General features: G+C 48.1%; 1 protein-coding gene across 2 annotated transcripts in view; it reads right to left on the bottom strand.

The window, feature by feature from the left end:
- SENP2 (SUMO specific peptidase 2) overlaps positions 1 to 23,968 on the bottom strand; it is a 46,571-nt gene extending 22,603 nt beyond the window's left edge. For both annotated transcript variants that reach the window (XM_021005623.2, XM_021005624.2), the window contains exons 1-11: positions 23,669 to 23,968; positions 21,424 to 21,467; positions 17,528 to 17,661; positions 17,074 to 17,140; positions 16,022 to 16,109; positions 14,868 to 15,042; positions 10,201 to 10,304; positions 5,598 to 5,692; positions 5,025 to 5,076; positions 2,311 to 2,374; positions 627 to 839 (exon numbers count right to left, since the gene is read on the bottom strand). In XM_021005623.2, coding sequence (XP_020861282.1) covers positions 627 to 839; positions 2,311 to 2,374; positions 5,025 to 5,076; positions 5,598 to 5,692; positions 10,201 to 10,304; positions 14,868 to 15,042; positions 16,022 to 16,109; positions 17,074 to 17,140; positions 17,528 to 17,661; positions 21,424 to 21,467; positions 23,669 to 23,772 — 1,140 coding nt within the window. In that variant the 5' untranslated portion in view covers positions 23,773 to 23,968. The remainder of the gene's footprint in view (positions 1 to 626; positions 840 to 2,310; positions 2,375 to 5,024; positions 5,077 to 5,597; positions 5,693 to 10,200; positions 10,305 to 14,867; positions 15,043 to 16,021; positions 16,110 to 17,073; positions 17,141 to 17,527; positions 17,662 to 21,423; positions 21,468 to 23,668) is intronic.
- Positions 23,969 to 25,930: the final 1,962 nt, after the last annotated feature.

The following is a 25,930-nucleotide window of genomic DNA, read 5'->3' as shown; positions in this document are numbered from 1 at the left end:
AATGAGGCTTTAGGGGACAGTATTGTCTACAGGAGGGGACAAGGAGGCAGAAGCTAGAGGCACAAACCCAGCTGAGAGAAGAGATCTGGGCCTTCTAGAGGCTGTGGAAACAGAGAAGAATGAACCTGAGCGCTGTGTGCTGGATTAAGAACAGGGAGGCTGAAGAATGGTGACCAATGGTGCCACCACCTGGCATAGAGTTATGGCTATTTTGAGGGTGAAGGGATAGGGAGGAAATCCGAGGAGGTGTGTCCCCACCAGCATTTGAAAATCAAGGGCCTGTGACTTCTAGGCACAGAAGGCCTTCCTGACAAAGAATCTGCCTGAGGGAATTTTCTTAAGCCTGGATTTCCTATTGTTTTAGATGAATTATGCCCACTGTTTTAACTTCAACCTATTTTTAGAATTTTCATACATGAGACATGTTTATAAGCCACACTCATCTAAGAAGCCACAGAGCACTCAACCCTAACGCCAAAAAGATGCTAAGTACCCTCAGTGAAGCTCTGAAACCTGGGGCCCACTTTTCCTCCCACAGTTAACAGCTGTGGCCACACATTAGCTCTGATCACAGAAGCCACCCCCATGATCTCTCCTGATTCCTGTCCACTGGCCACGCCCAGTACCTCGGTGAGCTCGGGGGGCTCCTCAGGGCCCTTCTCCTTCTCTTTGCCCGTGCTGGGCTGTTCTTTCATCTCGAGCCCAGAGTGTCTCCGCTTAAACACAGCGGCAGCAGCAGCGGCAGCGGCAGTGGCGTTGGCATTGGCGTTGGCATTGCCCAAGCGAAGTCTGGCCGACACTTCCTCTGAGAGATCAGGCTCTGGCTGCCGCTCCTTTGGCTGTTCAAAGAAAATTGCTTGATAGTTTTACTATTTTCAATGCTAGACTTGCAGCTCTCACTCACATGAAACACGAGGGAGAGGAAGCCAAACCATTCATGGGCTCACCTATCACTATGTGGCTTGGAGGAAGGGGGCATCAGGCCCATACACCCGTGCCAACCACGCCAATGCCCACTTCTGCTAGGACCAAATCGGCTTGACGAGTCACGTACTAGACCCATTATTTTAAGTCAGGAATTTCACAAAGCTAAATCGATGCTGCTTTCCCCCTTAGAGAGCAGCCCCTGTGTGCACGAGGTACATCAGTGGTCAGCAGGCTGCCTTCCATCAGGCCTCCAGGTGTTTAGCTGCCACCTCCAACAGAGCCACCACAGCTGCCAGGAGTGATAATGGGCTGGCTGCTTCTGACCCAATTTTAAAGAACGGCTGACAGCCACAGGAGAGTACTGAGCTGTGGTCACACAGACTTGTCTTTTATCTGCACTGTGGAGTTTTACTTGCCGGATCATTAATAGCTAATGGCAGATGGACTTTACCAGGGATGTGGGCAGGGGTCCACTCTGGAGGGGTGTGTGGGGGGGTGGAGATTAATGATCAAAATTCCTCCTAGCAAGGTCTAGGGGGTTAAAGTTGAAATGACCAAACCAGAAGTGATCAGAAGAACTACCACTGACTGATTAGAGTCAAGATCCACTGACCCTATGGTAACCAAGACCTAGATTCTTAACAAACAAAAGCATTTGTCTAGCACTTAGCCTGTGCCAAGCACCAGTGGTAGAGGCAGAAAGGTCAGACTTAGCAACTTTTTCTCCCCATGGCCTAGTACGTAAGGTCATCTTGGCTCCTCCTTAACTTTGCAAAATATTTTGCTGAAATCATTAGTGTTTGCCGAGTCTCTTGAGCTTGTCTGACCACAAAGAATTCACTCTGATTCCTTAGGACATTGCTTACAAACCAAATATCCTGTTGAGAGAAGCCTCTGAATACGAACATCCTGAAACAGGTCAAAAACCTTAGCTCCCAAAGCAAAGTCCATGGTGGCCTTCTCTGAGGACATCCCACATCACCTCTGGGCGTGCACACAACTCACCTCCTTCCCCAAAAGTGAAACAGCCCGATTCAGTAACGCCTAAAAGCCCAGGGGGGTGGGCAGAGGAGATGCTCGCTCATGCCTGCTTCTCCACTGATTTCCAGGCAACCAAATCAGAAAGAAGAGGATCCCAAAGCAAGATGAAGAGGGTTTCTCTCTTCCATGATCAAAAGAACACAATGGGAACGATGGAATTATGGATGAAATAAAAGGTAAACCTTGGATTCAGAGAACCTATTTTGAAGCACTACAAAGCCACACAGCAATCCTCTGGGCTGGTTTTTTTTTTTTGGTTTTTGGTTTTTGGGTAGGAATCAAAAAGTTAACATTATTTAAATAAAATAACAAAAATACGTTAAAATAGAGCTCCATACTTACACTTTCATTTTCTGATTTTTGTTCAACTGTCTTTTCAGGTTCTGGAATTTTTGCCTTAGAATACCTGAAAACAGAAAGTATGAACTTTATTGATAAATACACCCTTACACAATTCTTAACCTTTTTAGAAGACTTCAGTCATGTAGGAGAGGAAGAATGAAAGGGATACTTTTCAAAACTATGGTTGGGGCCAGAATTCCTAACCAAACAAGAAGTAGAAGAGATTATAAAAACAAAATAGCAATAACAATGTGAAAAAAAAAAAAGACTAACAAATGAAAACTAAATGAACTTTTGAGGTTTCACCTGCAACCCAAGAAATTGGCAAAAATGGTTAAAGACAGAAGTAAGTCAATGCTGGAAGGACTGTGGTAAGATAGGTACATTAATACACTGCTGGGGAAACTGTTAATTGACCCATTGCTCTGGATGACAATCTGGGGAAAAATAGTTTTTTTTTAAAGAGAATAAATGTCCATACCCTTTAATCAAGCAATCCCACTCCTGGGCATATGCCCCATTTTACAGTTGAGGAGACTGAAGCAAACAGGGTGAAGTGACTCACCAAGGGTCACACAGCTAGTAAGTGTCTAGGACTAGATTTGAACCCAAGATCTCCGGACTCTTAAGTCCAGCGCTCTCTCCTCTGTTCAAGCAGAACGAGCAGAACGACACACACAATGGGGACCACAGGAGTGAAAACTCTCCAGAACGCAGCTGAACACAGAGAAGCGGCGACAACTCAACTCTGTTCTGGAGAATAAGCAGTGTTCTCCTCTGGGCACTGAGCAGGTCATTTTGTCGGCTCTTTTTGCTCTTTGTCACGAGTAACTGCAGGCTGGGAAGGGTCAAGCAGGGAGACTGTCAAATGAATTACGTGTGAGAAACCATTTTTTAAAAATGGGAGAAGCTCGGTACAGCAGAAAGAATGGGTATTTGGAGTCTGACATCTGGCAATGCCCCCCCAGACAAGCCGTGTAACCCCTCTGAGCCTGTTTCCTCTCCATGATAACGAGGGAATCGGGCTTGATGATCTCCAAGGTTCCTCCCAACTCTCAATCTACAAGCCCAGGTGCTCAGAATAGCTTGAATTTATATAATCTTGTTAATTCCCTGACTTCAAGGGTCTATGATATAGGGATGGGTTTCCCCTTCCGCAATATAGACAGTAGAACTGTGACAATTTGGCTGTGACCACAAACCCCATCGCCCTGCAGCCTCGCTCACGACAAGCCTCTCTAGACTAGGCCAGACTGGGTAGCAGATCGTGGGCAGACAGGTAGCTTTGGGGCCACAAGGGGAAGCCCTTCCAGATGAGAAGCACAACCTGCCAGAGCTTGCCTTGGGTTCCTTACCATAGAGAGGGAGATTTTCTCTTCAAAAAAAAGAGAAACAAACAAAAGTCCTCATGTCCTGCCTTACTTTTCCCAACACATTTAAAATTCTGAATATTAACATCAAGGAAAACGTAAAAGAGTGAGGCATTTGCTAGCAAAATGCCAAAGGAAGTCTGGCACAAGCCAAGTCTAACTAGAAGGAGGATCCCTGGGCATCAATAGTATGGTCCTCCCTAGGTTTCTGTTTGGGGCAACACAGTGCTGAGCACACTGTCCCAGACTACATCACCTCCTCAATGAGGCTCACAGTCATTCTAGAGATCAGTCACAATCCAACGGCAAAAAGACAGGGGGATAAAGGATGCCTGTTGTCCAGATTACGACATGCAAATGGAAAGAAAGTCCAACAGTACCAAGATCATAGACACACACTGCAGGCAGGGAATTAGCCAAAACCAGGAGAAAGATGGCAGCAAAGGTGCATTTGTTTGGAAAATTACATACCATTTTTAAAGATCCCAAGCTGTCCCTAATATAAAATCCATCACATAGAAATGACAATATCCTCCCAGTGATATCATATGGCAGCAAATGGTAAGTCACTTAACCCCAATGGCCTTTTAAAACAAAAAAAGTAGCATCTCAGAAAGATAAAGGACCGGCAAAGGACAGTGGCCAATCTCATAGGGAAAATGTGGGACAGAGAACCTAAGGCCTCCCCAAAATGAAGAACCAGGTGGCAGCCTTCAGAGCCTTCCTGTGGAAGGTTCCCACAAAGGGTTGCACACAGGAAGGCCCGGATGGAAAGTGGCCTACACTGGGGGGGGGGCAGCGGCCACTGTGAGGAGCTCACACATCCTCTGGAGTATCTATGTGAGAAATGGAAGGCAAAGAGCTTGCAGAGGCTGAAGAGAGAAGAGAACAGGGAAGGCTCCATCAAACAGCTGGTACTCAGGAGAATGGGCCCAATGCCACAAGAGAGGCACAAACAACCTGCTCGGGCAGTCTGGTGGGGGAGGCCTCATGGAGGAGCTGAGTCTGAAGAACAGCTGAGATGTGGCTCTGCAGACCTCCACTGCTGGATTCTGAGATACTGCTGCAATTCCAAACAAAGGAAAGAAGGGAAGAGCCCGGCATGGGGGTGGAGATGACCAAGGGCAGGGTAAGTTCAAGAAAACGACGTTCGCCAGTTCTTGTCAAAGTGTGACAGTGAAAGGATGAGCTCAGACCTTCTGCAGAGACGTCATGATGCCTCCAGAGAGATGCCCAAAGAGATCGTTTACTCTTCCACTGAGATTTCTAGAGAATGTCCCATTCTTAAATAGAAGCACTCCAAAAACAGTTCTTGAAAGCCCCCAGAAACCATCAGCTAGTTACCTCTTCTCATTCCTCATAACACGAACAGGTCCCCACGATTCAGTAACTCTGTCTGTAAGGAACAAAGGTGAGGCAAAGATTAAGCTTGATCAAAACCGAGATACGTCTATAACTGCGTGCGCACGTGCACGGTCTCTCCTTCCCCCTCCCTCCCTCCCTCTCTTTTCAGCTGAGAGGGCTGCTAAAGTATCAAGCCGCCAGTGCTCAGGAAAGGCCGAGACCAGCATTTCACATGGCGTCAGTCCATTCTCACAAAACAAGGGGCCTAATGAATAAAAGCCTTCATTTTCCACCCATGATCTTCACTGTGAACAGGTCCCATGTGTTCAGAGCTGCCATGTGGGGAAAGGCGGAGAATTTGAAAATTTCAAAAAACTACTGGAGGATGGTAACAAAGAGGCACCTTTCCCCCCTCAATCACCTCTTTCTAAACACCCTAATGTTTCAAAATGTTGTCCTTTGCCCTGCACAATACATAATCTTTCAAATTAAGACCGTATGAAATACGAAATGTGAACTCTTAGTATGAACTGAGGAGAAGATTGTAAAACCAGGCCACAGATGGGAACTCACATTGCTTTGGAACAAGCTGACCTGCTCTCATCTCCAGGTGTTGGTCTTCCCCCCAGCCACCATTCCTTACTGCTTCCACATGACTTCGTTGAGAACTTAGGAACAGCAAAATTTCAGAAGATCAGAAACAAAAGAAAGGGCCACAACACTCATTCATTTTCTGCTCGGCAAGTTTCTCTAAACAGGTATTACAAGATGCCCCGGGCACACATATGGGAGCAGAGGAAGCCACACAGCCCAGGCTAACGTTCAGAGCAAGCCAGGGCAAAGGAAGGACTAATTTCAAGCCCAGTTTTGACACTGAGTGACTGTGGGCAAATCAATCTCTTGGTCTTATTGTAACTATAAAACCTGGATAATACTGGTAACACAAAAATGTCATGGAAAGAAAACACTGAAAAATAACTATCATTTAAAAAGGCCTTGGGGCATTTAGGTGGCACAGTGGATAGAGCACTGGCCCTGGAGTCAGGAGGATCCGAATTCAAATCTGCCCTCAGACACTTGACACTTACTAGCTGTATGACCCTGGGCAAGTCACTTAACCCCAACTGCCTTGCAAAAACAAAAAAAACCTTTTTTTTATTTTTTAAAAAAAGGTCTTTAAAGAGTCACAACCTAAAAATGCAACAGAATTCAGTGAGTTAGAAGAACATTTCAGAGCTTTACTACTAAAAACTAACTACAGCATACTTCTAAATATCTTAAGTTTTTTTTATAGAGAGACGTATGGAGAGACGTATGGTTGGTGCTAGGACCAAAGGCATTCTCGTTAAATCGGCTTTCTGAGCCTAACAAACTCCATAACTCATTAAGTTCATTCTTCTTTTCTTGACAGAAACTAGACCAGGTTGTGAATTTTCATCAAAATATCTATGTAACTCTCCAACTTTCTGGCTAGACTACTGAATGTTCTAGAAGAATCAAAATGAAACTTAAGAAAATAACTCCACTGACTACACAGGTCACAAGTATGATTCCCATAAGAAAAGTTTGTTTTACCAAAATTTCAAATGAAAGTGGCTACTTCTGCACATCCGTTTCTCACACACACAGGAGCTTCAGAGTCAAATGCAGAGTCGACTGCACCTAAGACCTGAACCTGAGTTAGAATTCCACTGCTCTACACACTCTCTGACCTGCAACACCAGGCCCCACAAACCCTGCGCTGCTTTTCTGCATGAGCTAACCCTCTGGGTCCCAGCTGTCTCCCCCCCACTTCTTAAACAAAGGTTAGGAGGCTTATGAACTTTTTCTTTCTCTTGCTGGCTGAGAGAAAAGGTCAAGAGAAGGGTTGTTTCCTGCCATCACTAGGACAGACAAGGTGCCCTTTCTTTTTCCCTGGCTCACTCCATGGGGGGAAGCTGCAAATTTCTGGGATAGAATCTTGGGGAAACATTCTCATCCTTCCCAATTCTAGAACTCAAAACAGAAATGACCCTGCAGAGAAGGGAAAGCAAACAGAAGGGGACACCTAAGCTTCAATTTAAATGTGTGGCTGCCTGGTGGTACCTTGTTTTCTGGAGAGCTCATTTCCTCCTACTGGCTGAAAAGTGTCATTTCCACACTTATCAACCTCTCATGGGAACCATCATCAGACCAGGCAGGAATGAATGTCTCCCTTAATAATGTTCTACACCTGCCATGGCTCTTCTTACTCCTCACTCAATAGCCAAAGGGGTCACCTCCTATCAAGATTAGCTCAACCAGTGGTTTTAAAAGCTTCTATGTCCCTGCTCCTACCCCGCAACAATCTGGGCCCACCCCCTCCCATGCCCAGTTCAGTCTGACTTTCCCCTGGATCCCTGGAGTCTCTCTGTTCTATCATTAATGAGGCTTCCTCTCCTCTAGTGCTCCCTCTTCTAGCACCCGCCCCTCCCAATGCATGTCTTCCTGGCTGTGCCTTCCCTCATCCTTCCTTACCCTAATACACTCCCTCCTAGAGGAGGAGTCAGATTCCTGCCCAGTGCTACTTCCAGCAAACTACTCCTTTGGAGGCCATCCTTACCTAGCCAGGTTCTTTACCCAAAACAGATCCTGGTGAGTCACCTACCAGCCTCAAGATGATCCTTTCTCCCCTTTTCTGTACCAGGCTCACAGTCTTCCTCTCCAATGCTGACATGCCTCTCATCCCTTCCCCACCAGGACTCTTTCAGACTAATATCCCCCTTGCTCAGGCTTTACTCTCCTTCCTTCCTCTCCTCCTCTCTCTCCCTTCTGTCCTCTTCTCCCACATCCCTCACCACTTGTCCTACCATCTTTGTGCCTTGCCAAACTCCACCATCTGCCTATTCTATTCCCATTCATGCGCTGCTAAACAGAACTGGAAGAAGTCATGCAGCCATATTGACTGGGTTCACCATAAATGTATACCTTACAATCTCTACTTGGCCCTCATTGCAGCAAGACAGTCCTTTTAATCCTCCTAAATGGATTCTTTATACCACTCCCCACAACAGCTGGTCCAAATCTTCTGTTTCTCAATCCCACCTCCCCCAATCAAACATGGTCCCATACTTTATTGAGAAAAGAGGCCATTCACCATGAGCTCCTCCTTCTCTACTTACTCAGTGTCTCACAACCTACTGACCTCATCCCCCATTCTTTCCTCTTTCTCTCTGATGGCAACCCTTCTATTTATACCCTTGATCCAATTCCTTGTGTCACCCAGCACGTTGCCCTCTCCCCAACCCCAGCCCCTTTTCCCCCTCCTCTTATCTTTAATCTTTACTCCCACTCTACTTGCTTAGCCCAGGTCTCCCCCATTCTTAAGAAATTTTCACTTGCCCTTACCATCTCCTCATGCTATCCTCATGCTATCACAACTCAAGCTCCAAGAACTAATGGCTACCTATTCCTTCCATCTTATCATTCAGTTTGCAAACTCTCGTAATCTGACTTCCAAATGCATCACTTAATTGAAACTGCTTCCTCCCAACTTATTAATTCTCTCTCTTTAATTGCCAAACCTGATGGTCTTTTCCTAATCCTCATCTTTTCTGACCTCTCTGACTCCAATGGCCACTCTCTCTTCCTAGATCATCTTTGGGGTTTTCAGACACTCTCATCTCTTGGTTCTCCTCCTGTCTATCTGACCTCCACTTCTCAGTCTCCTCTGCAGAACTGTCTGCCACATCCTGCCATCTAGCTGCTGGGGTAACGCCCAGGCGCTGGCCAGGCCTTCTCTTCTTTTCTCTCTCTCCTCTCAATGACATCACCACCTCCCATTGGTTTCATGATCATCTACACAGATTTCTCCACAATCTCTATAAAGCCAGTTACAACTCATCGCCAATTGCCTACTGGACACTTGGACCCAGATGTTCAAATCAGACCTCCTGATTGTTTCTCCCCTCCCTCTTTCTCATAATGGCTCCGTCAGCCTTCCAACCACACAAGTGGACATCCTTTGCTCGCCCTCAGCCCACCCAGTAAGCTGCCCTCCGTCTATTCCACCTCTGTATTCAGATGGCCAAGGTGCTAATCAGATCCTCACCACCTCTCTCCTGGACCAGCAACTGTCCCTTCACTGGCTTCCCCACCTAATTCATTCTCTCTTCAGCTTACAAAACGACAGTCCTCAGCACAAGGTGACCATGGCTAACCTTTGCTCAGTCCATTTCAGTGCCAATCCCAGTTCCTCTGCTTGGTATTGAAAGCCCTTCACATACTAGTTCCAATCCATCTCTCCATCCACCTTACACATCCCCCCCCCCACCAACACCACTCTACATCCCATCTGACACAGAACATCCCTTCTTCCCTCCCTGTGCTGTTGCAAAGATTGTCCTGCCCTCCCTCCTAAGCTCTGCCTCGAGATCCCAGCTTACTCCAGAGCTCAGAAATGCCTATTAAATGACCCCAAAGGGAAGGAAAAATAAGCAAAAGAAGACAGAGGGAAAGGCTAGAATTTGGGAAACTGCTAGATTTCTCTGGACATGCCAATAAGTTTCACATTCCCCACTTACAGAAATTAAATAATTTTACCAAAATCCCAAAAAAGTTTTGAAATTTAACAAATTCTAAAAATCCCATAACTGTTATTCATTACCTTGGCACATTCTACTGTAGCCAAGCTACAATCAGAAACTGTTTTCAGACTTTATTAATGGCGCTGATAAAGTGAGCACCAGCTCATGTTTCTAAAGTACTTTGCATATATTAGTCCATCTGATTCACAGCACAACCCTGTGAGATGGGCACTAATGCTATTATTATCTGCATTTTGTAGCTAAGGAAACTTTAGGCTCAGAAAGGGTAAGGGATTTATTTGCCCATGGTCACACAGCTTGGTGACTATCGGAGGCAGGACTGAAATTCAGGTCTTCTGACTCCAGATCCAACACTCAGAACATCAGAAAATGAGAGAGTCCAGGTGGGAGCAAAGAATCCTGGCAACAGAGCGGAATCGAAAAGCTGAGTCTTGAGAGGTGAGGCCCCAGGAGCCCTGTGAGCACCTAGACGTGGAGGTCAGATCTGTCTTCTGAGGTAGCCACGGGGGCATTCCCCTGCCCAGCCCTTGCTGGCTGTCACTCTCGTACAAGACAAACCATAAGCAAGCACCAACACCACGAGCCCCCACAACCCACCAGGCTGTCATTACCCGTGACGGTTTCCAGCGATAGCAGGGAGGCAGTTTCCATGGCAACCTTCTTTAATTCGCTGCAACAGCCTTTGATACTTCTCTCTCTCCTCTCTCTGAAAACCCTGGGGAAAGGAAAGAAACACTGACAAAAGCCAACAGCAAAACGACTGGCCCACATGCAGAGAGTCAATCCATGGTGAGGACCCGGCTTCTACCCCCCCCCCCGGCAGCAGCTCCCTGAGCCGTTCTGGGCCCTGGACAGCCATTATCCCCGGGGCACTGTCCGAGGGAGCTTTAAAAGGTGCTCACTTAGCACCACGTGAGGCCTAATGCCCACTGTCCTGGGGCTGGAGACGCAGTCCCTGACCTTATGGATTCCCGCATAAAAGCAGGGACCGTTTGATCCTGCATCCTCTCATTGTGGGGCCTGGCACACAACAGGGGCTTAATAAATGCTTGCTGACGGATGTGAAGTTTGCCTAACAGGAAGATGACAAGCGTCAATGAACTAAAACCAGACAAGATGAGGTGCAGTGCTCTGGAGAGCTGCCGAGTGGGAACGGCAGCAAGGTGACATCTAACTGCACTTTAAAGATGACCCGTAATTCAGGAGATGAAGGGACAGGAAGGACATTTCCAACTCGGATAACAGTAGGAACAGAGAAAGGCAGAGACAAGTGTAGTCTGGCCACAGCCTAGAGGTGCATGGAGGGAAGGGGAAGAGAAGAACCAAGATAGTCAGATCCACAGCCAAGGAAGAGTCATCGACAAGCCACGGGAAGGAGGGGTTAGAGTGCACAGAGGACGGAGAAGGCGACCTGCTCGGGGGGCACTGGGCCAGCCAAGGCAGGCACTAGTATGTCTGAACCTGGGGATGGGGGCAGCAATGGGAAGAAAGGAGAGGGGACAGTTCAAAGAGATACAGCAGAGACGGAACTGCCAAGATTTGGGAATAAAAAGAATGTAAAAGATGAGGGAGAGATGGTACTGACACACTGAACACAAGAAGTGAATTGTGAGAAGAAGCAGGTTTTAGAGAGACATGATGAACTGCATTCAGGAGAAGCCGAGTACGGTTAGTTGCTGGCCTTAAGCTGTGGAAAAGGACCCACGTGACATCACTGCGTTAGCGTCAAGTTACAGTGCGTCAGCTGTGGCTGATGAGACCAATGCGCGCTCAGAACGCTCTACCACAGGCCAGCACAAAGGGTCCATGTGAACCTGTGCGCTGGATTCTCTAAATCTGGGCATTTCGCATTTCTTTTGAGCTACCGAAATTCTGCTTTGCTCTGATGTGGGCACGTCACGCTGGGCGGTCCTATGCCAGTGTCTCCCACGTCACACGATTAATTCCAAAGTTCTTCAGAGAGAACTTGAGTGTCCTTGTATCACTTCTTTCGACCTCCGTGTGAGCGCCTGCCTTCTGTGAGCTCTCCACACGACAGCTACTTTGTTGTTGTTGTTTTTTGCAAACATACATTTGGCATTTGAACAACATGGCCAGCCCCTCAAAGTTCTGCTCTCTGCAGGAGCATCTGAATGCTTGGCAGTTTGCCTTGAGAAAGGACCTCAGTGTCTGGTACCTTATCCTGCCAGGTGATCTTCAGAATCTTCCTAATTCAAATGGAAGCGATTCAGTTTCCTGCCCAGGTTTCACAGTCATACAACAATGAGGTCAGCGCAACAGCTCTGTAGACCTTCAGTTTGATAGGCAGTCTAATACCTCTTCTCTCTCACACTTTCCTTCAGAGCCTCCCAAACACTGAGCCAGCTCTGGCAATGCCTGTGTCAACCTCATCAATGTGTACATCCCCAGAAAGTATACTGCCAATGTAAGTGACCTTATCCGCAGTATTCCAAACTACTCCATTTGCTGTAACTGACGGTTCCGTGTCATGTATGGTGTGCTGCTGGCTGCTGGGGCACCTGTGTCTCCTTGGTGGGAACTGGCAGGCCACAATTAGCACAAACAGCAGAGAATCAATCCTCACTGAAGGCATCTGGCAACATTGCTGAGCCCATCATGTGAAAAGGCATGGAAGCAAGCACACAGCCTTTGGCTTCACTTCACTGGCGACTAGAAAAGTGCACAAGTATTGACCATTATCCAGACCCCAGGCAAGGATGCCATCGTGAAACTGACGTACAACACCGAACTTCTCCGGGCGTCCTATTTTGACAGAAATTTTCATAAGCCCTCGTGACTGACAGTATCAAAGGCCTTAGTCAGATCTATAAATGTTGTATACAGACCTCTGTTCTACTCCTGCCATTTTTCCTGGAGTTATCAAGCAGCAAATACCACATCAACCATTCTTTGGCTTTCTGAAGCCACTCTGGCTCTCAGGTAGATGGCCATCTTTCAGGTAAAGGATCAGCTATTAAGGAGGACTCTGGCAAGAATCTCACCAGCAGTAACTAAGAGAGACTTTCTCCCTGTGATTGTCACAAGACAATCTATGTCCTTTACCTTTATAGAAATGGACAATGAAGACATCCTCGAACTCCTGAGGGATAACCTTCTCTTGCCATACAACCCAGAAAATTTCGGTCAGTTTTTGTAGGGGCAATGGACCACCACCCCTCCTCCCTACCCCACCCCTACCCTGTAAATCTCAGCTGGAACAGAATCAACACCAGGTGCTGAGGGAAAGACTATGTTGAAGGTCATTCCCATCCAGGTGGCTAGAGCCCAGAGGCAGCAGTCTGATCTGGAGAGTCACCACCATAAGGTACTAGGTGCTGCCCATGACAAGAAATGAGGTTGCTGAGGGACAGCAGGTCAGGGGCAAAACCTCAGGGAACACTCACCATGGAGGGTGGGAAAGGGATGAGAACCCAGTAAAAAAGAAGAAACTGGAAAGGGGAGAAAACAAGGTGTGTGCGTGATCTCTCAAAAATCAGGGGAGAAGGGTATCCAGAAAGAGGGGATGGTCAAGAGTCTCAAATGCTACAGAGGACAGGAAAGGTTGGGACCTAAAAAAGTACCAGTTAATTTAGCAATTAGGGACCTAACAGTGTCCTTGGAAAGCCAAAGCCAAGCAGAGTGATGGTGCGGGAAGCCACAGTCAAGCGTGGTGAGGTGAAGGCAGGAAGACAGGAAAGAAGAGAGGACAGACGGTGAGCACCAACCATTTTCATGAACAGAAGAAAGGAACTTAGAAAGTTCCTATTTCAATTTTCTCAGGAAAGGGGGAGGTTAAGTCACCTCTCATAAGTGCTGGGGGACAGTCATATTAGGGATTTCACAAACAAATCAGAAGAACTTTTGAGCAGCCCCAAGATTCCACTGCTAAGCCTGTGTCCCAAGGAGGTCAATGACAAAAAAGGTCCAACATTCCAGAGATATCCATTGATTGGGAAACGGCTGAGTTGTGGTACATGACTGTAATGGGGACCATTATGCTGTGAGAAATGATGAGTGCAGAGAATCATGGGAAGACGTGTGTGAGCTGATGCAAAATGGCATGAACCCACACAAACAACAGAAACAGAACTACCACCATTACATGGCAAGAGTAGCAGCAGCGACTAAACAGAAAGCTCCCAAACAAGGACCAAGCCCTGCCCCCACCCCACCAAGCACAGACACGGCTGCATGTAACACCCAATTTCTTTCAACAGGCCCATCGGCTTTATTCCAGTTCCTTTTCCTTCCCCTCTGAAGAACGGTCTGCTTCCAAGCAGCAAGGCTGGCACACGCTGTATGTTTACGGGGATGAGGTCAGGACCCTGGGAGAGGGCCTCCTCTCAGGTGGCACAAGCTGCCAGAGTTGAGGATCTGCTGCGGGGCCCAGGGGCTTACAGGGGCTGGCAAAGTCAAGGCTTGACCGGAGAGGCAAGCTAGGCCAGAAGCGGGCCGTGGACCAGAAGCCCAAGAAAGGCCCAAGGGACAGGAAGATCAAAAAGCAGGAATGAAGGAAGTGAAGATGGGAATGGGCAAGAGGCAGACGGGTCTGGGAAATGGTGTGCCCACAGTGCAGTACTTGAGGCGGGGCTGGGACTGGAGCCACTGTGCAGTCCAAGAGTCAGAAGGGTCCCCGACATTCATCCTGCACCCCCTAAAGATGACGGCGGGACAGCAGGGAGGGGAAGCATACAAATATGGCACTGCTGCCCCTGAGAAAACAGGGCAAGTGAACAAGAGGTCAGGAGAGGAGAGCAGTCACAATGGGGAGAGGACAACACAAAGGTGCATGCTGTCCCAAGAGGGCCTGGGTTCGAATCCCAGCTCTGCTTCTTCCTGCTTGTATGTGCTACAGCAATTCATTTACCCTCTCTGGGCCTCGCCTGTAAGATGAGAGGATTGAACTGGATGACTTCTAAGGGCTTTCCCCAGCTCTAAAATCTTTCCAAAGAAGAAAGGCCAGTGGAGGCACGAGGAGGGCCATAGCGCAGAGCAAGGGCAAGGCTGGCCCTGCAGGGAGTGTGTGTGCAGGGAGGGCATGAATCGCTTTCCTCAGTGGAAAGGAAACTCGGCGTCCAAAGGTCAGAGGGAAGTGAAGGAGCTTCCCCTCCGCCCTCTGATGTGGGCTGCACACAAAGCACCCCCACCAAACGCCAACACGAGCAATCAGAAGAGTCGAGGCGTCCAGGAAGGCAGGCACAGTTTACCTTCCAGCCGATGGCGTCCTTGCTGCTCCGACACTAGCAAAGAGAGACCCACAATGATCCCTGGGACTTGCCTCTTCCACAGCACAGCGTGCTCTCCTCAGAGCCCTGCCAGTTTCTGCAGGGGGTCCCTCCGAAAGGTTCCGGTCCTGAACAGGCTGTTTCCAGGCTACAGAACTGTCTGGGGGAGACTTGGCATAGTGACGGCCACTCATTCTTTTGTTATAAACTTCCTGGTTACGAGGAAAACTATTGGATAGAACAGAAATGGTCAACAAGACTGAAACACCTGCTGTCTCTGCATGAAAGCTCCAAGACCTGCAGGCCCCATTGACAGACCAGGTAGAGGCAGTCCTGCGGTATGAATGCCCCAAATACACACTAGCCCTTTGCACAATCATCACAACATGACGCTTTGCAGATCTTCACAAGCAGAGGTCCAGATCACAGGGAGAGCGTGGCAGAGCTGGGGCTGCAACCTAGGCCTTCCTAGTTTTCCAAGTCCTGCCACAGAGCCACTGAACGTCTCCCCCACCCCCAGCAGCAATCTTCCCCAAAGCCACAGCCTCCGCCCATCCTGACCACTGGAACTATGCACCCCCCCTGCCTTCCAGGGGGCTGACTGGTTGCGAGAACCCGTGTGCAGTATTTTCTCACCCATTCCGCTGAACCCAGAGCTTGGGGGAATCTGGAATCGTTAAGGCTCGGATGTGTTCACAAAAGTATACCACTACAAGTATTTTCACCAAAACACAGATATTTCAGGGGACAGTTTGGGACCAGAGACTTCCTTTAAAACAACACTCAGAATACATCTTTTTAAGAAAGTTAACTTAAGGATTCAGCCTGATCCTCAGTCAGAGACCAAGTACCGTGGCTAGCGAGGAGCCAGGTAGCTGCCCCTCTTTCCTGGAAGCGCTGTCTGTCTCTGAGGGCCTTCCTGAGACTCTCCAGGGCTGGCGGGGCGAGGTAACAGGGCCACACAGGGAGGTCCCCTTCTCATCCCATACACTTGTTTTTTACCTGCCTGCTGAGACTACAAGACAAGGAAAGATCTTTCTGTCTACTGTCCTTTGAAAGACTTTCTCAGATGCTTTAAGCATCCTGAACAACCAGAAAACAGAAACAAGAAAATGAAAGCGTTTTAAGAGGTCTTCATAATGTGCTGTGATTAAGCTGGTGAATTTCTATGCACAGAAAAGCACAATTATCAGAAGGCAACGATTACCTGAAGGAAGGCATAACGTGGCCGTGGCGTGGGTGATCTCGCCTCACTTTATTGGAATGTTTACTTGCTCCATTACGTGTTTTTTTACCTACAAACAAAATCGTATTAGTAAGTGGGGGGGGGAACTGGAGTTGGAGTAGTTTGCATTTGAAAAGCAGAACTAAGTCTTTTGGCTTTCTCAAGTAAAATATTTAGTCTAGCAACTTTTCTTCCCCTCTCCAAAGATGAAAACATGACAGGCCCTATCTCAAACTCAAAACAAGTAGAAAGCCTCAAGATCACTGAGAGGCGAGGGCAGCTAGCTATTCTCTGACCTGACACATCCAATAAGCTTTTGGGAAATGTACGAATGAACAAAACCAAAGGGGACCCTCATGAGCTCTCCCATGGAAACCTCAGCTTCTCTTCTCCCGTAGCAGAGAGCATCCAAAATGGGATTCGGAACACTTAACACCCTGGAGGCAGCCTGTCAGAGAAGGGCTTGGAACGCTAAGCCATTCTAAGAGAATCATTCTAATTGTCATCAGAATTGGCCGATTAGACAAGAAATACAGCTCCAAATGACCAGCACAGGGCTAGTCCAATGTCCTGAACCATGTCCAGCGCCACCTTCTCTGTCCCAGGCATCATCGAAGGCCTAGAGGAGTGGGCCAGGACCTAGCTACAGGACAGACAATCCTGAGTCCAAAGCTCCTTCCAAAGTCTAGGCCTTCTCTACCCTGCATCTCACCTCCCCCCAAATTATCCCATCTCCTGGAGAGGAAGACAGACTACAGCCATCGGTCTTCAATGTCCCTGGCCCCCGGATGATATGGAAAGAATAAAGGCTGCAGTCCCCATACTTAACCCTGAGATAAAGTGGCCACAAGCAAAGTCAGAGTGACAGGCAGGCAGCTCCACTCAACAGAAACCCGAATTAAAGGGAAAAGACATTCCCGAGGTTTATAGCAATGGTTTTACTCCTCCTCTTCCCCATTACAACTCCAACCTGGTTAGAATGGTTCCCTTTCACATACTGAAAATTAGAAAAAGAAAAAAGAACCATCTCTCACCTGATGCAAGCACATCTCTCCAGGGTCCAGATTTTGTCAATTTATTAGATGAATCTTTGGGAAATACCTTAAAAACAAAAAAGAAATGTAATTGGAAAAAATAAAATACTATTTATTAAGTAGGGGGGAAAAAACGACCAAAAAAAAAAATAACCATTACAGTTAGAGAATTCATCTTTAAAAAAATAAACTTCCTATCAAAATCATCCTAGTGCATAAAATTCAACTGTCTTCAAGAAGATCCAAATTTTAATGTTTAAAACCTCTAAAAATAATGCAAAACAGAAATCACAGATGCTGAATATACATTAGCTTCTCCCATTAAAATATTAGTAATTATCCCACTTACACAGCTCTTTAATTTTGAAAATAATTTTTCTGTCTTTTGTAATTTTGAAGACAAGGCCAATTGCCAGAGACCAACAACCTTGGTCTGGCTTTCATTCCCACTGACCTCTCTGGGAGAGCTCCCAGTGTGCGCGCCATTGCAGCCACCAGCCTCCGGGCACCTCGGGTCGAGGTGGTCCGGAGAGCCAAATAAGTTGGTGATGTCCCAGATGCTCTTCTTGACTCGGTGAATCAAGCAATCTACAAATCCAGGGAGCACAAAACAAAAATGTCACAAGAAAAGGATTTCTTCTTTCAGAAGGGGCCTCTACAGCACACGGAGATGTACTTACACAAGCTAGAAAGACAAAGGCTCCAGCGTCTAAGGGCCTAGGCTCAAAACAGGCCTCAGATACTCACTACCTGGGCAGCCTGGGGCAGGCGGCTCCCCACAATGGGCCTCCATTTCCTTCTCTATAAATGGCTGGGGGTGGGGATGGGGGCTGGCCTCAGTAGCCTCTGAGGGCCCTTCCAGCTCTTGGTCCAGGACCTGCGATCCAAACCCTAACTTACAGAACACACAGCATCTCCCAGGGCCTGCCACATTTTAGACAGGCCTTCACAGATCTGCCGAATGAAGAGAGTTAGGAAAGAAACTAGCAAAGGTTCTTTTCTAGACACTTCTTCAAGTGAAAACAGCCAGGTTTCCTGTTTTCTTCATCAAACAGCAGCAGCTCTGGAAAACCAAACAGTGCTGTAAAAACAACCAATCCTCTTCCCTCCCTAACCTTTCAACCCAGGCAGGCTCTCGCCAGAGACACGAGGCCTCAAGGTGCCAGGGAGAGCCAGCTGTAGGCACTACCTCAGCCTTTCCTTCCAACTGTGCTTCGACACAGCATCACATCAAAGGTCACTGGCCTCACTGAAGAGATTCTGTGCGCTCAGTTAGCCCTTCTTGGGTCCGGTGGGGCATGCAAGGAGCGAGCAAGAAGCCCCTGGGACACCACAGCCCCACCCCATCTTCCTGATGGATCCTGGACTGCCTCTGAGCTACCATCCTCCACGGGTACTAAGTGGGAAAATCCCTGGGCCTTTGCTCACTCCTTCTCCTCCTCTAACATCACCCTACCTGCCCGTCTACTACCATCAACACATGCTGAAAACGACTCATTTGCCCACTTATACCTTACAGAGTTGTACAGACAGTTTTATATCTCAGTTTCACAGCATCAAAAAAATCTCTTCCCAAAGCAGTTTAGACCACCATCTTAAACCACAGACCACAATGAGCTCCAAATGGATACTCAACCTGACTATCTGAGGTCACGCCATTTAAAAAAAAAAAAGAATCAGAAGGGAAGCAGACTAGGTAACCTTTCACCAAGGCTAGTGGGAAGAGCTCTTAACCAAACAAGGGATAGTGGCAATCAAAGGATATAAAATAGAACATTTTCATGACATGAAATTGAAAAGCGTTTGCTTGATAAAACTAATAAGGCTAGGATAAGAAAGAAAGGTGTCAAATGGGAAAAAAAATCTCTCCATATATTTCTGAAAAGGTTCTGAAATCTAAGACATACGGGGAACTACACCCACACCCACATACATACACACCCCTACCTCTGACCCCTGACAGGCTAGGATACTCACAAACAGTTCCCAAAAGAAGGACTGCAAACAATTAACAACTCTATGAAACATTGCTTCAAATCACAAATCAAAATAATCCTGGGCTTTTGTCTCAATCCAGCAAATGGAACAGTCAGTGCTGGAGAAGCCACACAGACAGCCACACTGAAACGCTGCTGCTGAAGCTCTAGGTGGGGCTGACCACCCTGAAAGTCAATTTGGAAGTATGGGGGGAAAAAAAGAAAAAGAGACTGCAATATCCATGCCCTCCATTCCAGAGATCCTACGTACCAGGAAGAAGTCAAGGATAGAGATTTCAATAGGATCCCATACACCAAAATGTTTCAAGCAGCATTTTCCCCCAGTAAAGAACCAGAAACAAAGCACATGCCCGTTGGCCTCCATGTTAGCATGGCTAAACAAACCATGGCACACGAATGTCATGAGATGTTATTGTGCAAAAAGAAGCAAGGAATATGAAGAATTCAGGAAAAACAAACGTGAACTGTTGCAGTAAAAGCACAACAAGGAAAACAACACAATGACACTGTACAACATAAATGCTGAGGGGCAGTTAGGTGGTGCAGTGGATAGAGCACCACCTCTGGAGTTAAGAGGACCTGAGTTCAAATCCGGCCTCAGATACATAACACTCACTAGCTGTGTGTCCCCGGGCAAGTCACTTAACCCAAAATGCCACCAAAATTAAATAAATAAATAAATGCTGAGGAAAAAAGTGAATCGGACTGTCATGTGATCACAACAACTATTCCTTCCTCCAATTTGCCTCCGCCACCCCCCCCAATAAGCCAAGCCCTGTCCTAGGTCCTGACCATGCCCTCCCATTCCCCCCGAACCCTGTGCTCTCCAGGGCCCTACCCCACTGCCATGTACTAGCTCTGCTCTGTCCTGACCCTCTGGTGAACTCACTGGTTCCACTCTCTCCTTTCTCCAGTCCCTTGCCCCTTCATTCCACTGAAAAGAAAAGTGACTACAATGGTTGCTGTAAGAGGGCAAAGGAGGGGACGGATGCACACGATTCAGAGTCAGATTCCATGGGACTGAGAGCTGAGATGAGGCCAGGGAGGGAAGAACAGCGCTGATGCTGCTGACTCGGGGAAGTTCAGAAAAGGGATGGCTCTGGAGGGGAAGAGGAGCTCTCTGTCGGAAACAGTGCATCTGTGATGCCTGGGCTGGTGATGTGGGCAGATTCAGGACACGGACGAGAGCCGCACAGGATGGCAAGGCAAGCAATCTCAGGAGTGGAGGCCACTCACGTGTCAGTGAACATGTGGGACTTCTTGGTCTAGAACGTGGGAACTCCCAAGGAAGCCAGGCCAGCAACTGCTATGTAACTTTAGTCCTGAAGTTGTCTGAGGCACTGAGACTCCTTGCTTTACCCAAGTCACACAGCTAGTATGTGTCATAAGTGGGATTTGAACTCAGATCTTCTCAACTCTGAGGCTGTTTCTCTAGCCACTCTACCACGGGTGGGGAACCTGCAGCCTTGAGACTATATGTGAGGCGCACCTAGGTGGCACACTGGATAGAGCACCAGCCCTGAAGTCAGGAGGACCTGAGTTCAAACTCAGCCTCAAACCAAACACTTGACACTTACTAGCTGCGTGACCTTGGGCAAGTCATTTAACCCCAACTGCAAAAAAAAAGAGAGAGAGAGAGAGCATGCGAAAGAGACTACATGTGGCCCTCTAGGTTCTCAAGTATGGCCCTTTGAATCCAAACTTTATAGAACAAAGCCTTTTATTAAGGGGCTTTGTTCTGTGAATTTTGGATTCAAGTGGCCTACACTTGAAGGGCTAGAGGGCCACATGTTCCCCACTCCTGCACTATACCAAGTTGCCTATCTCAGTGGGGCTTTATGCAATAACATTTTCCACTTAAAGACAACTGTCTATAATGCTCTATTGGAGCTAGAGAAATGGGGGACAACACTAAAGATCCACACACAATATGGGCGCTCTCTTCACCAAAGGGACCTCTCACCCCTTCCTTCATATTGCATGGACTGGCTTCATGAACATCTGTGGCCAAACAAACCCCCAACCATTAACTGGTGATGACCCCCCCCCATGCTGGATCAGGGGAGGATTCAAAAGCCTTCACAGCTTGTGAGACCTTGAACTTGACGAGAGGATCTGGAGGACTTTAGCCTTGAAACAATCCGCAACATTCAGTTTTTGGTGTAGTTTACATTTTCTCCCAAACAAGTTTCTTTCTTTTCTTTCTTTCTTTCTTCTTTCCTCTCTCTTTTTTCTTCCTTCTTTCCTTCCTTCTATTTCTTCTTCTTCTACTACTAGTACTACAATAACTACTACTACTATTACTTCTACTATGACAACAGCCCATAGAGAATTGAAAATGAATGTTTAGTACCTAATCGTGGTCTCTTGGCTTGTATTTCATCAGTGGCTGGAGTTCTGAGGAAAAAAAAAACAAGCAGAAGATCACCATCATTACCTCATCAGGTATAAGTGCTCATTATGCATACATGTGCCAATATAATTCCATCATTCCTCCACTCCCACTCTATTACCCAATGGGTTCCAAGAAATGTTCTGAGACAGAATGACATATTATCAATCACTTCTGTTCATACAGAGGAAATTGCATTTTAATTTAGACATTTGAGTCAGCTAAAGGTTTTCTGTAACATGGAAAATAATCACATGCAGCAGAAAATTAACTAAGCAACCAGATCTTTTTGGATTGGAAAACAGCTTATATTGAAAGAAGCTCATTTATGCTGAAACTCACAGCACTTAAAATACACTAAAGAGTTTACTGAACAGCGCTCACCAAGCAGGGGGTTACGATCTCACCCAAGTGAACAGCATGTCAGCGGCTCAACACCAGGTACTTTTGAGATTTTAGGAGGGCAATACAAATCCTCTCTCTTTGGCTTTTGAAGACAGAAGTGAGGCCCACAAATAGCATCATGAATATGCTCCAGGCTCAGCACCTGCAAACTTCCTTTCCCCCCTCATCAATTTTAAGATTTCATCAATAAAAATACAGGGACTTTAAACACAGAACAAACATCCCATGGGCTTTAGGTTAACTAACACTTATTAAAGGCCTGCTCAAAACAAAACCAGGCAAGGAGGTGATGGAGATCAAACATTAAATATGACAGTCTCGACCATCCTGGGGCTCACAATCTAGCAGAAGGCTCTAGAGTAGGAGCCCTAACTTTTTCGGTGCCCCAGAGACCTCTGGCAACAGTCAAATGAAGCCTATGGAATCCTCTTCAGAGAACTGTTTTTAAATGCACAAAATAAAACATACAGGATTACAAAGGAAACCAACTATATTGAACTACAGTCATCCAAACAACAACGACAATGATGACAACGGCGACAACGATGACAAGGGTTCACAGAACCCTAGGTTAAGAACCTCTGCTCTAAAGCTACACATGCAGGTGTACGACACAAATTACTACAAAACATCTCATGGCAAGTGCATAAGCATGCGAAAAGTCAGAGAGAGGCTAAGAGAAGGGAAGAATCTTCACTGAATTGCAAGGGAAAGAGAAATGGAATGTGAAGTACCACAAGCTTGTGCCAAGAGCCCCCTCTGCTCCCTCTTCCCCCATAAATCTAAAATAAGACGGTGCCTTCTACGTGATTTCCTTGTGAGAACACAGGCAATCACCTTTCCACTCCAGCACTCATTTCCCCAGACACAACATTAACTAGTTCTCCACTAACCAGACAAGTCCCTCCAGGACAGCAAGCTCATTCTAAGGCAGAGGGGTATCCAAAGAACTGATAGGAAGTCAAAATGATCTCAGTTTTGACATTTCTAACAACACGGCCTTGGGGAAGTCACTAATTTCTTGGAGCCTCAGTCTCCTCACAAGTGAAACACAGAACAAAAGACTAATGCCTATCTTACAAAGTAACAACAACAATCACCAAAAAAAACCCCAAAACCAAAAAAACCCCAACAACAATTAAGCAAATTGGCCCGGGCTGCAGTGAGGAGCCAACGGCTCTGGAGGCGTTTCCACTAAGAATACAAAGTAACGCGCTCGGCTTTCCATTTCTGACACCCCCTCCCCCAGTTACTTTGTTTCTGCTTATCTTCGCAAGCGCCGTAACCCCTAACAAGAAGGCCACCTCCTCCCCTAAGATGACAGATGTAGAGAAGGCAGGGACGCCAAAGGTCACCTGTCCCACGCCCTCATTTACGAAGGAAGCTCCTTCGGGGCTTCGGGCCCCCGATCCCCTCGGGCACATCGCTGGCACGGCGCCGAGCACCGAAGGGAGCGCAAGGTTTGCCCGCGTAGCCAGAGCAGGCCATCCCTAAGGATCGACCTGTCCACAAGGCCTCCCACCTGGCGGCGGACGCCGGGGCCTCCACTCCAGAGACCTCGGCCTGGTCAGAGGCCGGAAATTTAGAGCCGCAAAGGGGCCTCGCTGGCCATCGAGCCCGACGCCCCGTTTTCCAGACGAGGAAGCGGAGGCGCAGCGAGAAGAGGAAGTGACCAGGCCCGCGCGCCCGCAGGCCGTCGAGCCAGGCCCTCAGAATTCACGCACGGGCCGAGGCGGGGAAGCAAAGGCCGCAGGCCCGGCCTCGGGCCGCACACGGCAGAGCCCCCGCCCGCCCCTCTCACCTGTCCGAGAGCCGCCTCTTGAGCAGGGGCTGCGCTGCGGGCTCGGGGCGGCCGCGCGGCCTCCGGAAGACGGAGTGGAGGACACTAACCAGCCATCTGTACATACCAGGCCGGTGCGGAAACCGCGGAGGCCGACACGGGCCTAGAGCCGGAGCCCGGAACCGCAGCCGCAGCCGCAGCCGCCCCTGCCACTGCCACAGGCCCCGCCTCTGCCCCCGCAGCCGCCGCAGCCTCCGCCGCAGCCTCCGCCGCCCAGGCCGTCGCCGCTGCAGCCTCAGCCTCAGACGCCAGCAGCCCCACCACGGCAACGTCGCAGACTGGTGACACCGCCCCCAGCCCACCGGAAGTGCGTCCCCACGGCGTGGGCGCTGTTCATTGACGTCACCCGCCCCCCTCCGCTGAGTCGCACCCCCTCGGGCCTGGTGCACCGGCGCATGCGCAGATGCCCCCGCCCCGCCCCGTCTCGTCCCAGCTCGACCGAGATTGTAAGAACGCGGCTCGGCCCAGCTCGGGCCCGGACGGGCCGAGCAGGTTCGGGGGCGGGGCTATCGCCGCCCTTCCGCCAGTCTTGCGGCGCGGGGGACGGAACGCGACACCGCCCACCGCGCCCCACCCTAACGCTCCCTTTCGGGAGGGAGGACCTTAACGAGGCACGGGCGACGGTTGGGCTGGAGCGGGCGGTGCGCGCAGGCGTTGGGCGCCGGCTCTGCGACCGTTGGTGCCCGGCTCCCCTCGCAGAGGCGTCTGGGGCGGGTTGTGCTTGCGCATGCGCCATTGTCTCTCCGGCCTCCCCCGGAGTGTTTCTCGACCCTCTGCTGGAATACCTCCAGGGAGGAGGGGCTCGCCGCCTTCCCAGGGAAGCCCGTCCCTCCTGGGCAGCGCTCGAGACATCGTCTGCTTCGTCCGTCCTGGGCCTGCATCGTCCCCTGTGACCCCCGCCAGCCTGCATTGCAGTGACTCCAGTGGTGGGGCGCCGCGCTAGCTTGCTGGGCACTCACAAAGGGAGTTTTTCCTTATGTTGAGCAAAAGTCTACGTCTGCCCATTGGTCCCGGTCTTCTCTGTAGCGTGACGTTAGGAGAGTAGAGGCTAACGACTGAAAAGGTGTTGGGTTTGGACTTTTTTTTTTTTAAATAGTGGTCTTCCACTATTCCCTCTCCAAAAAGTAAAATAAAAATAAGGCAGAAAAAAATGCCTATTTGCCAATAGTCAGATTCTTTTAGAAGTCAATTAACCTGAAGCACCTACTAGGTGCCAGGCCCGGTGCTAAGTAAAGGGAATATAAAGAAAGCAAAGGACAGTTCCTGCCCTCAGGGAGCTCACAGTCTAATGGGAGAGACAACATGCAAACCACCCTCTACAAATAAGATATGGACAGGATAAATTGGAGCTAATCAGAGCGGAGGCACTAGCAATAAAAAAAATAAAATTATTCCATTAAGTTAAATGTTTAAATTTGCATAAAATTTATTTGAGCAAAAAAACTAATAAATTCAGCCAGCTGAGTTCTAGCGACAGTCCTAATACATTACTTTATTGGTGTTTACTACACTCTAACAAACTTATTGCTATTTATTCTGATGCAAAAAAAAAAAACTAGGAACACAAGGGTCAAAAAACTAGAAAGCTCGTGTACTAATCAATTCCCCAGTTGATTGTCCTGTCTTTTGATTTCAGCCCCTGTCCTTATCAAGCTAATGCCCACAGTGCCCTGCAGACATATCTTGTTAATAACTGGGTTTTCAACTCATAGATTTAGAACCTGAAGATAGAAATTGTCTAGTCCAACACTCTCACCTTCAAAATAAAGAAAATAAGGCTCAGAGAGATAAATGAATTTACTCAACATCACAGTTCCCAGTGCTTCATTTTTGTCCACTTGGTTAGAGCCTTTCAACTCTTTTTACCCTCCTAATCTTACCCCATTCTTCAGGGCCCAGGCCAAAATCCCATCTCTAACCTCCCTGACTGGTCCAGCCAGCTCTGACCTTTCCCTTTAATGCACACTCAAATACTCAATGCTACTACTGCTAAAAATAATTTGTTGTTCAGTTGTGTCCTATTCTTTGTGACTCCATTTGGGGTTTTCTTGGCAAAGATACTAGAGTGGTTTTCCATTTCCTTCAGCTCATTTTATAGATGAGGGAACTGAGGCAAAAAGTTAAGTGCCTTGTTCAAGGTCACAGAGCCAGTGTCTGAGGCCAGATTTAAACTCAGGTCTTCCTGACTCCAGGCCCACTGCTCTTATCCACTGTGCCACCTAG

Source organism: Phascolarctos cinereus, unplaced genomic scaffold, assembly GCF_003287225.1.
Source record: "Phascolarctos cinereus isolate Bilbo 61053 unplaced genomic scaffold, phaCin_HiC Scaffold_5;HRSCAF=322, whole genome shotgun sequence".
In the NCBI taxonomy this organism is placed as follows: domain Eukaryota; kingdom Metazoa; phylum Chordata; class Mammalia; order Diprotodontia; family Phascolarctidae; genus Phascolarctos; species Phascolarctos cinereus.
This window is presented reverse-complemented; position numbering and strand designations above follow the sequence as displayed.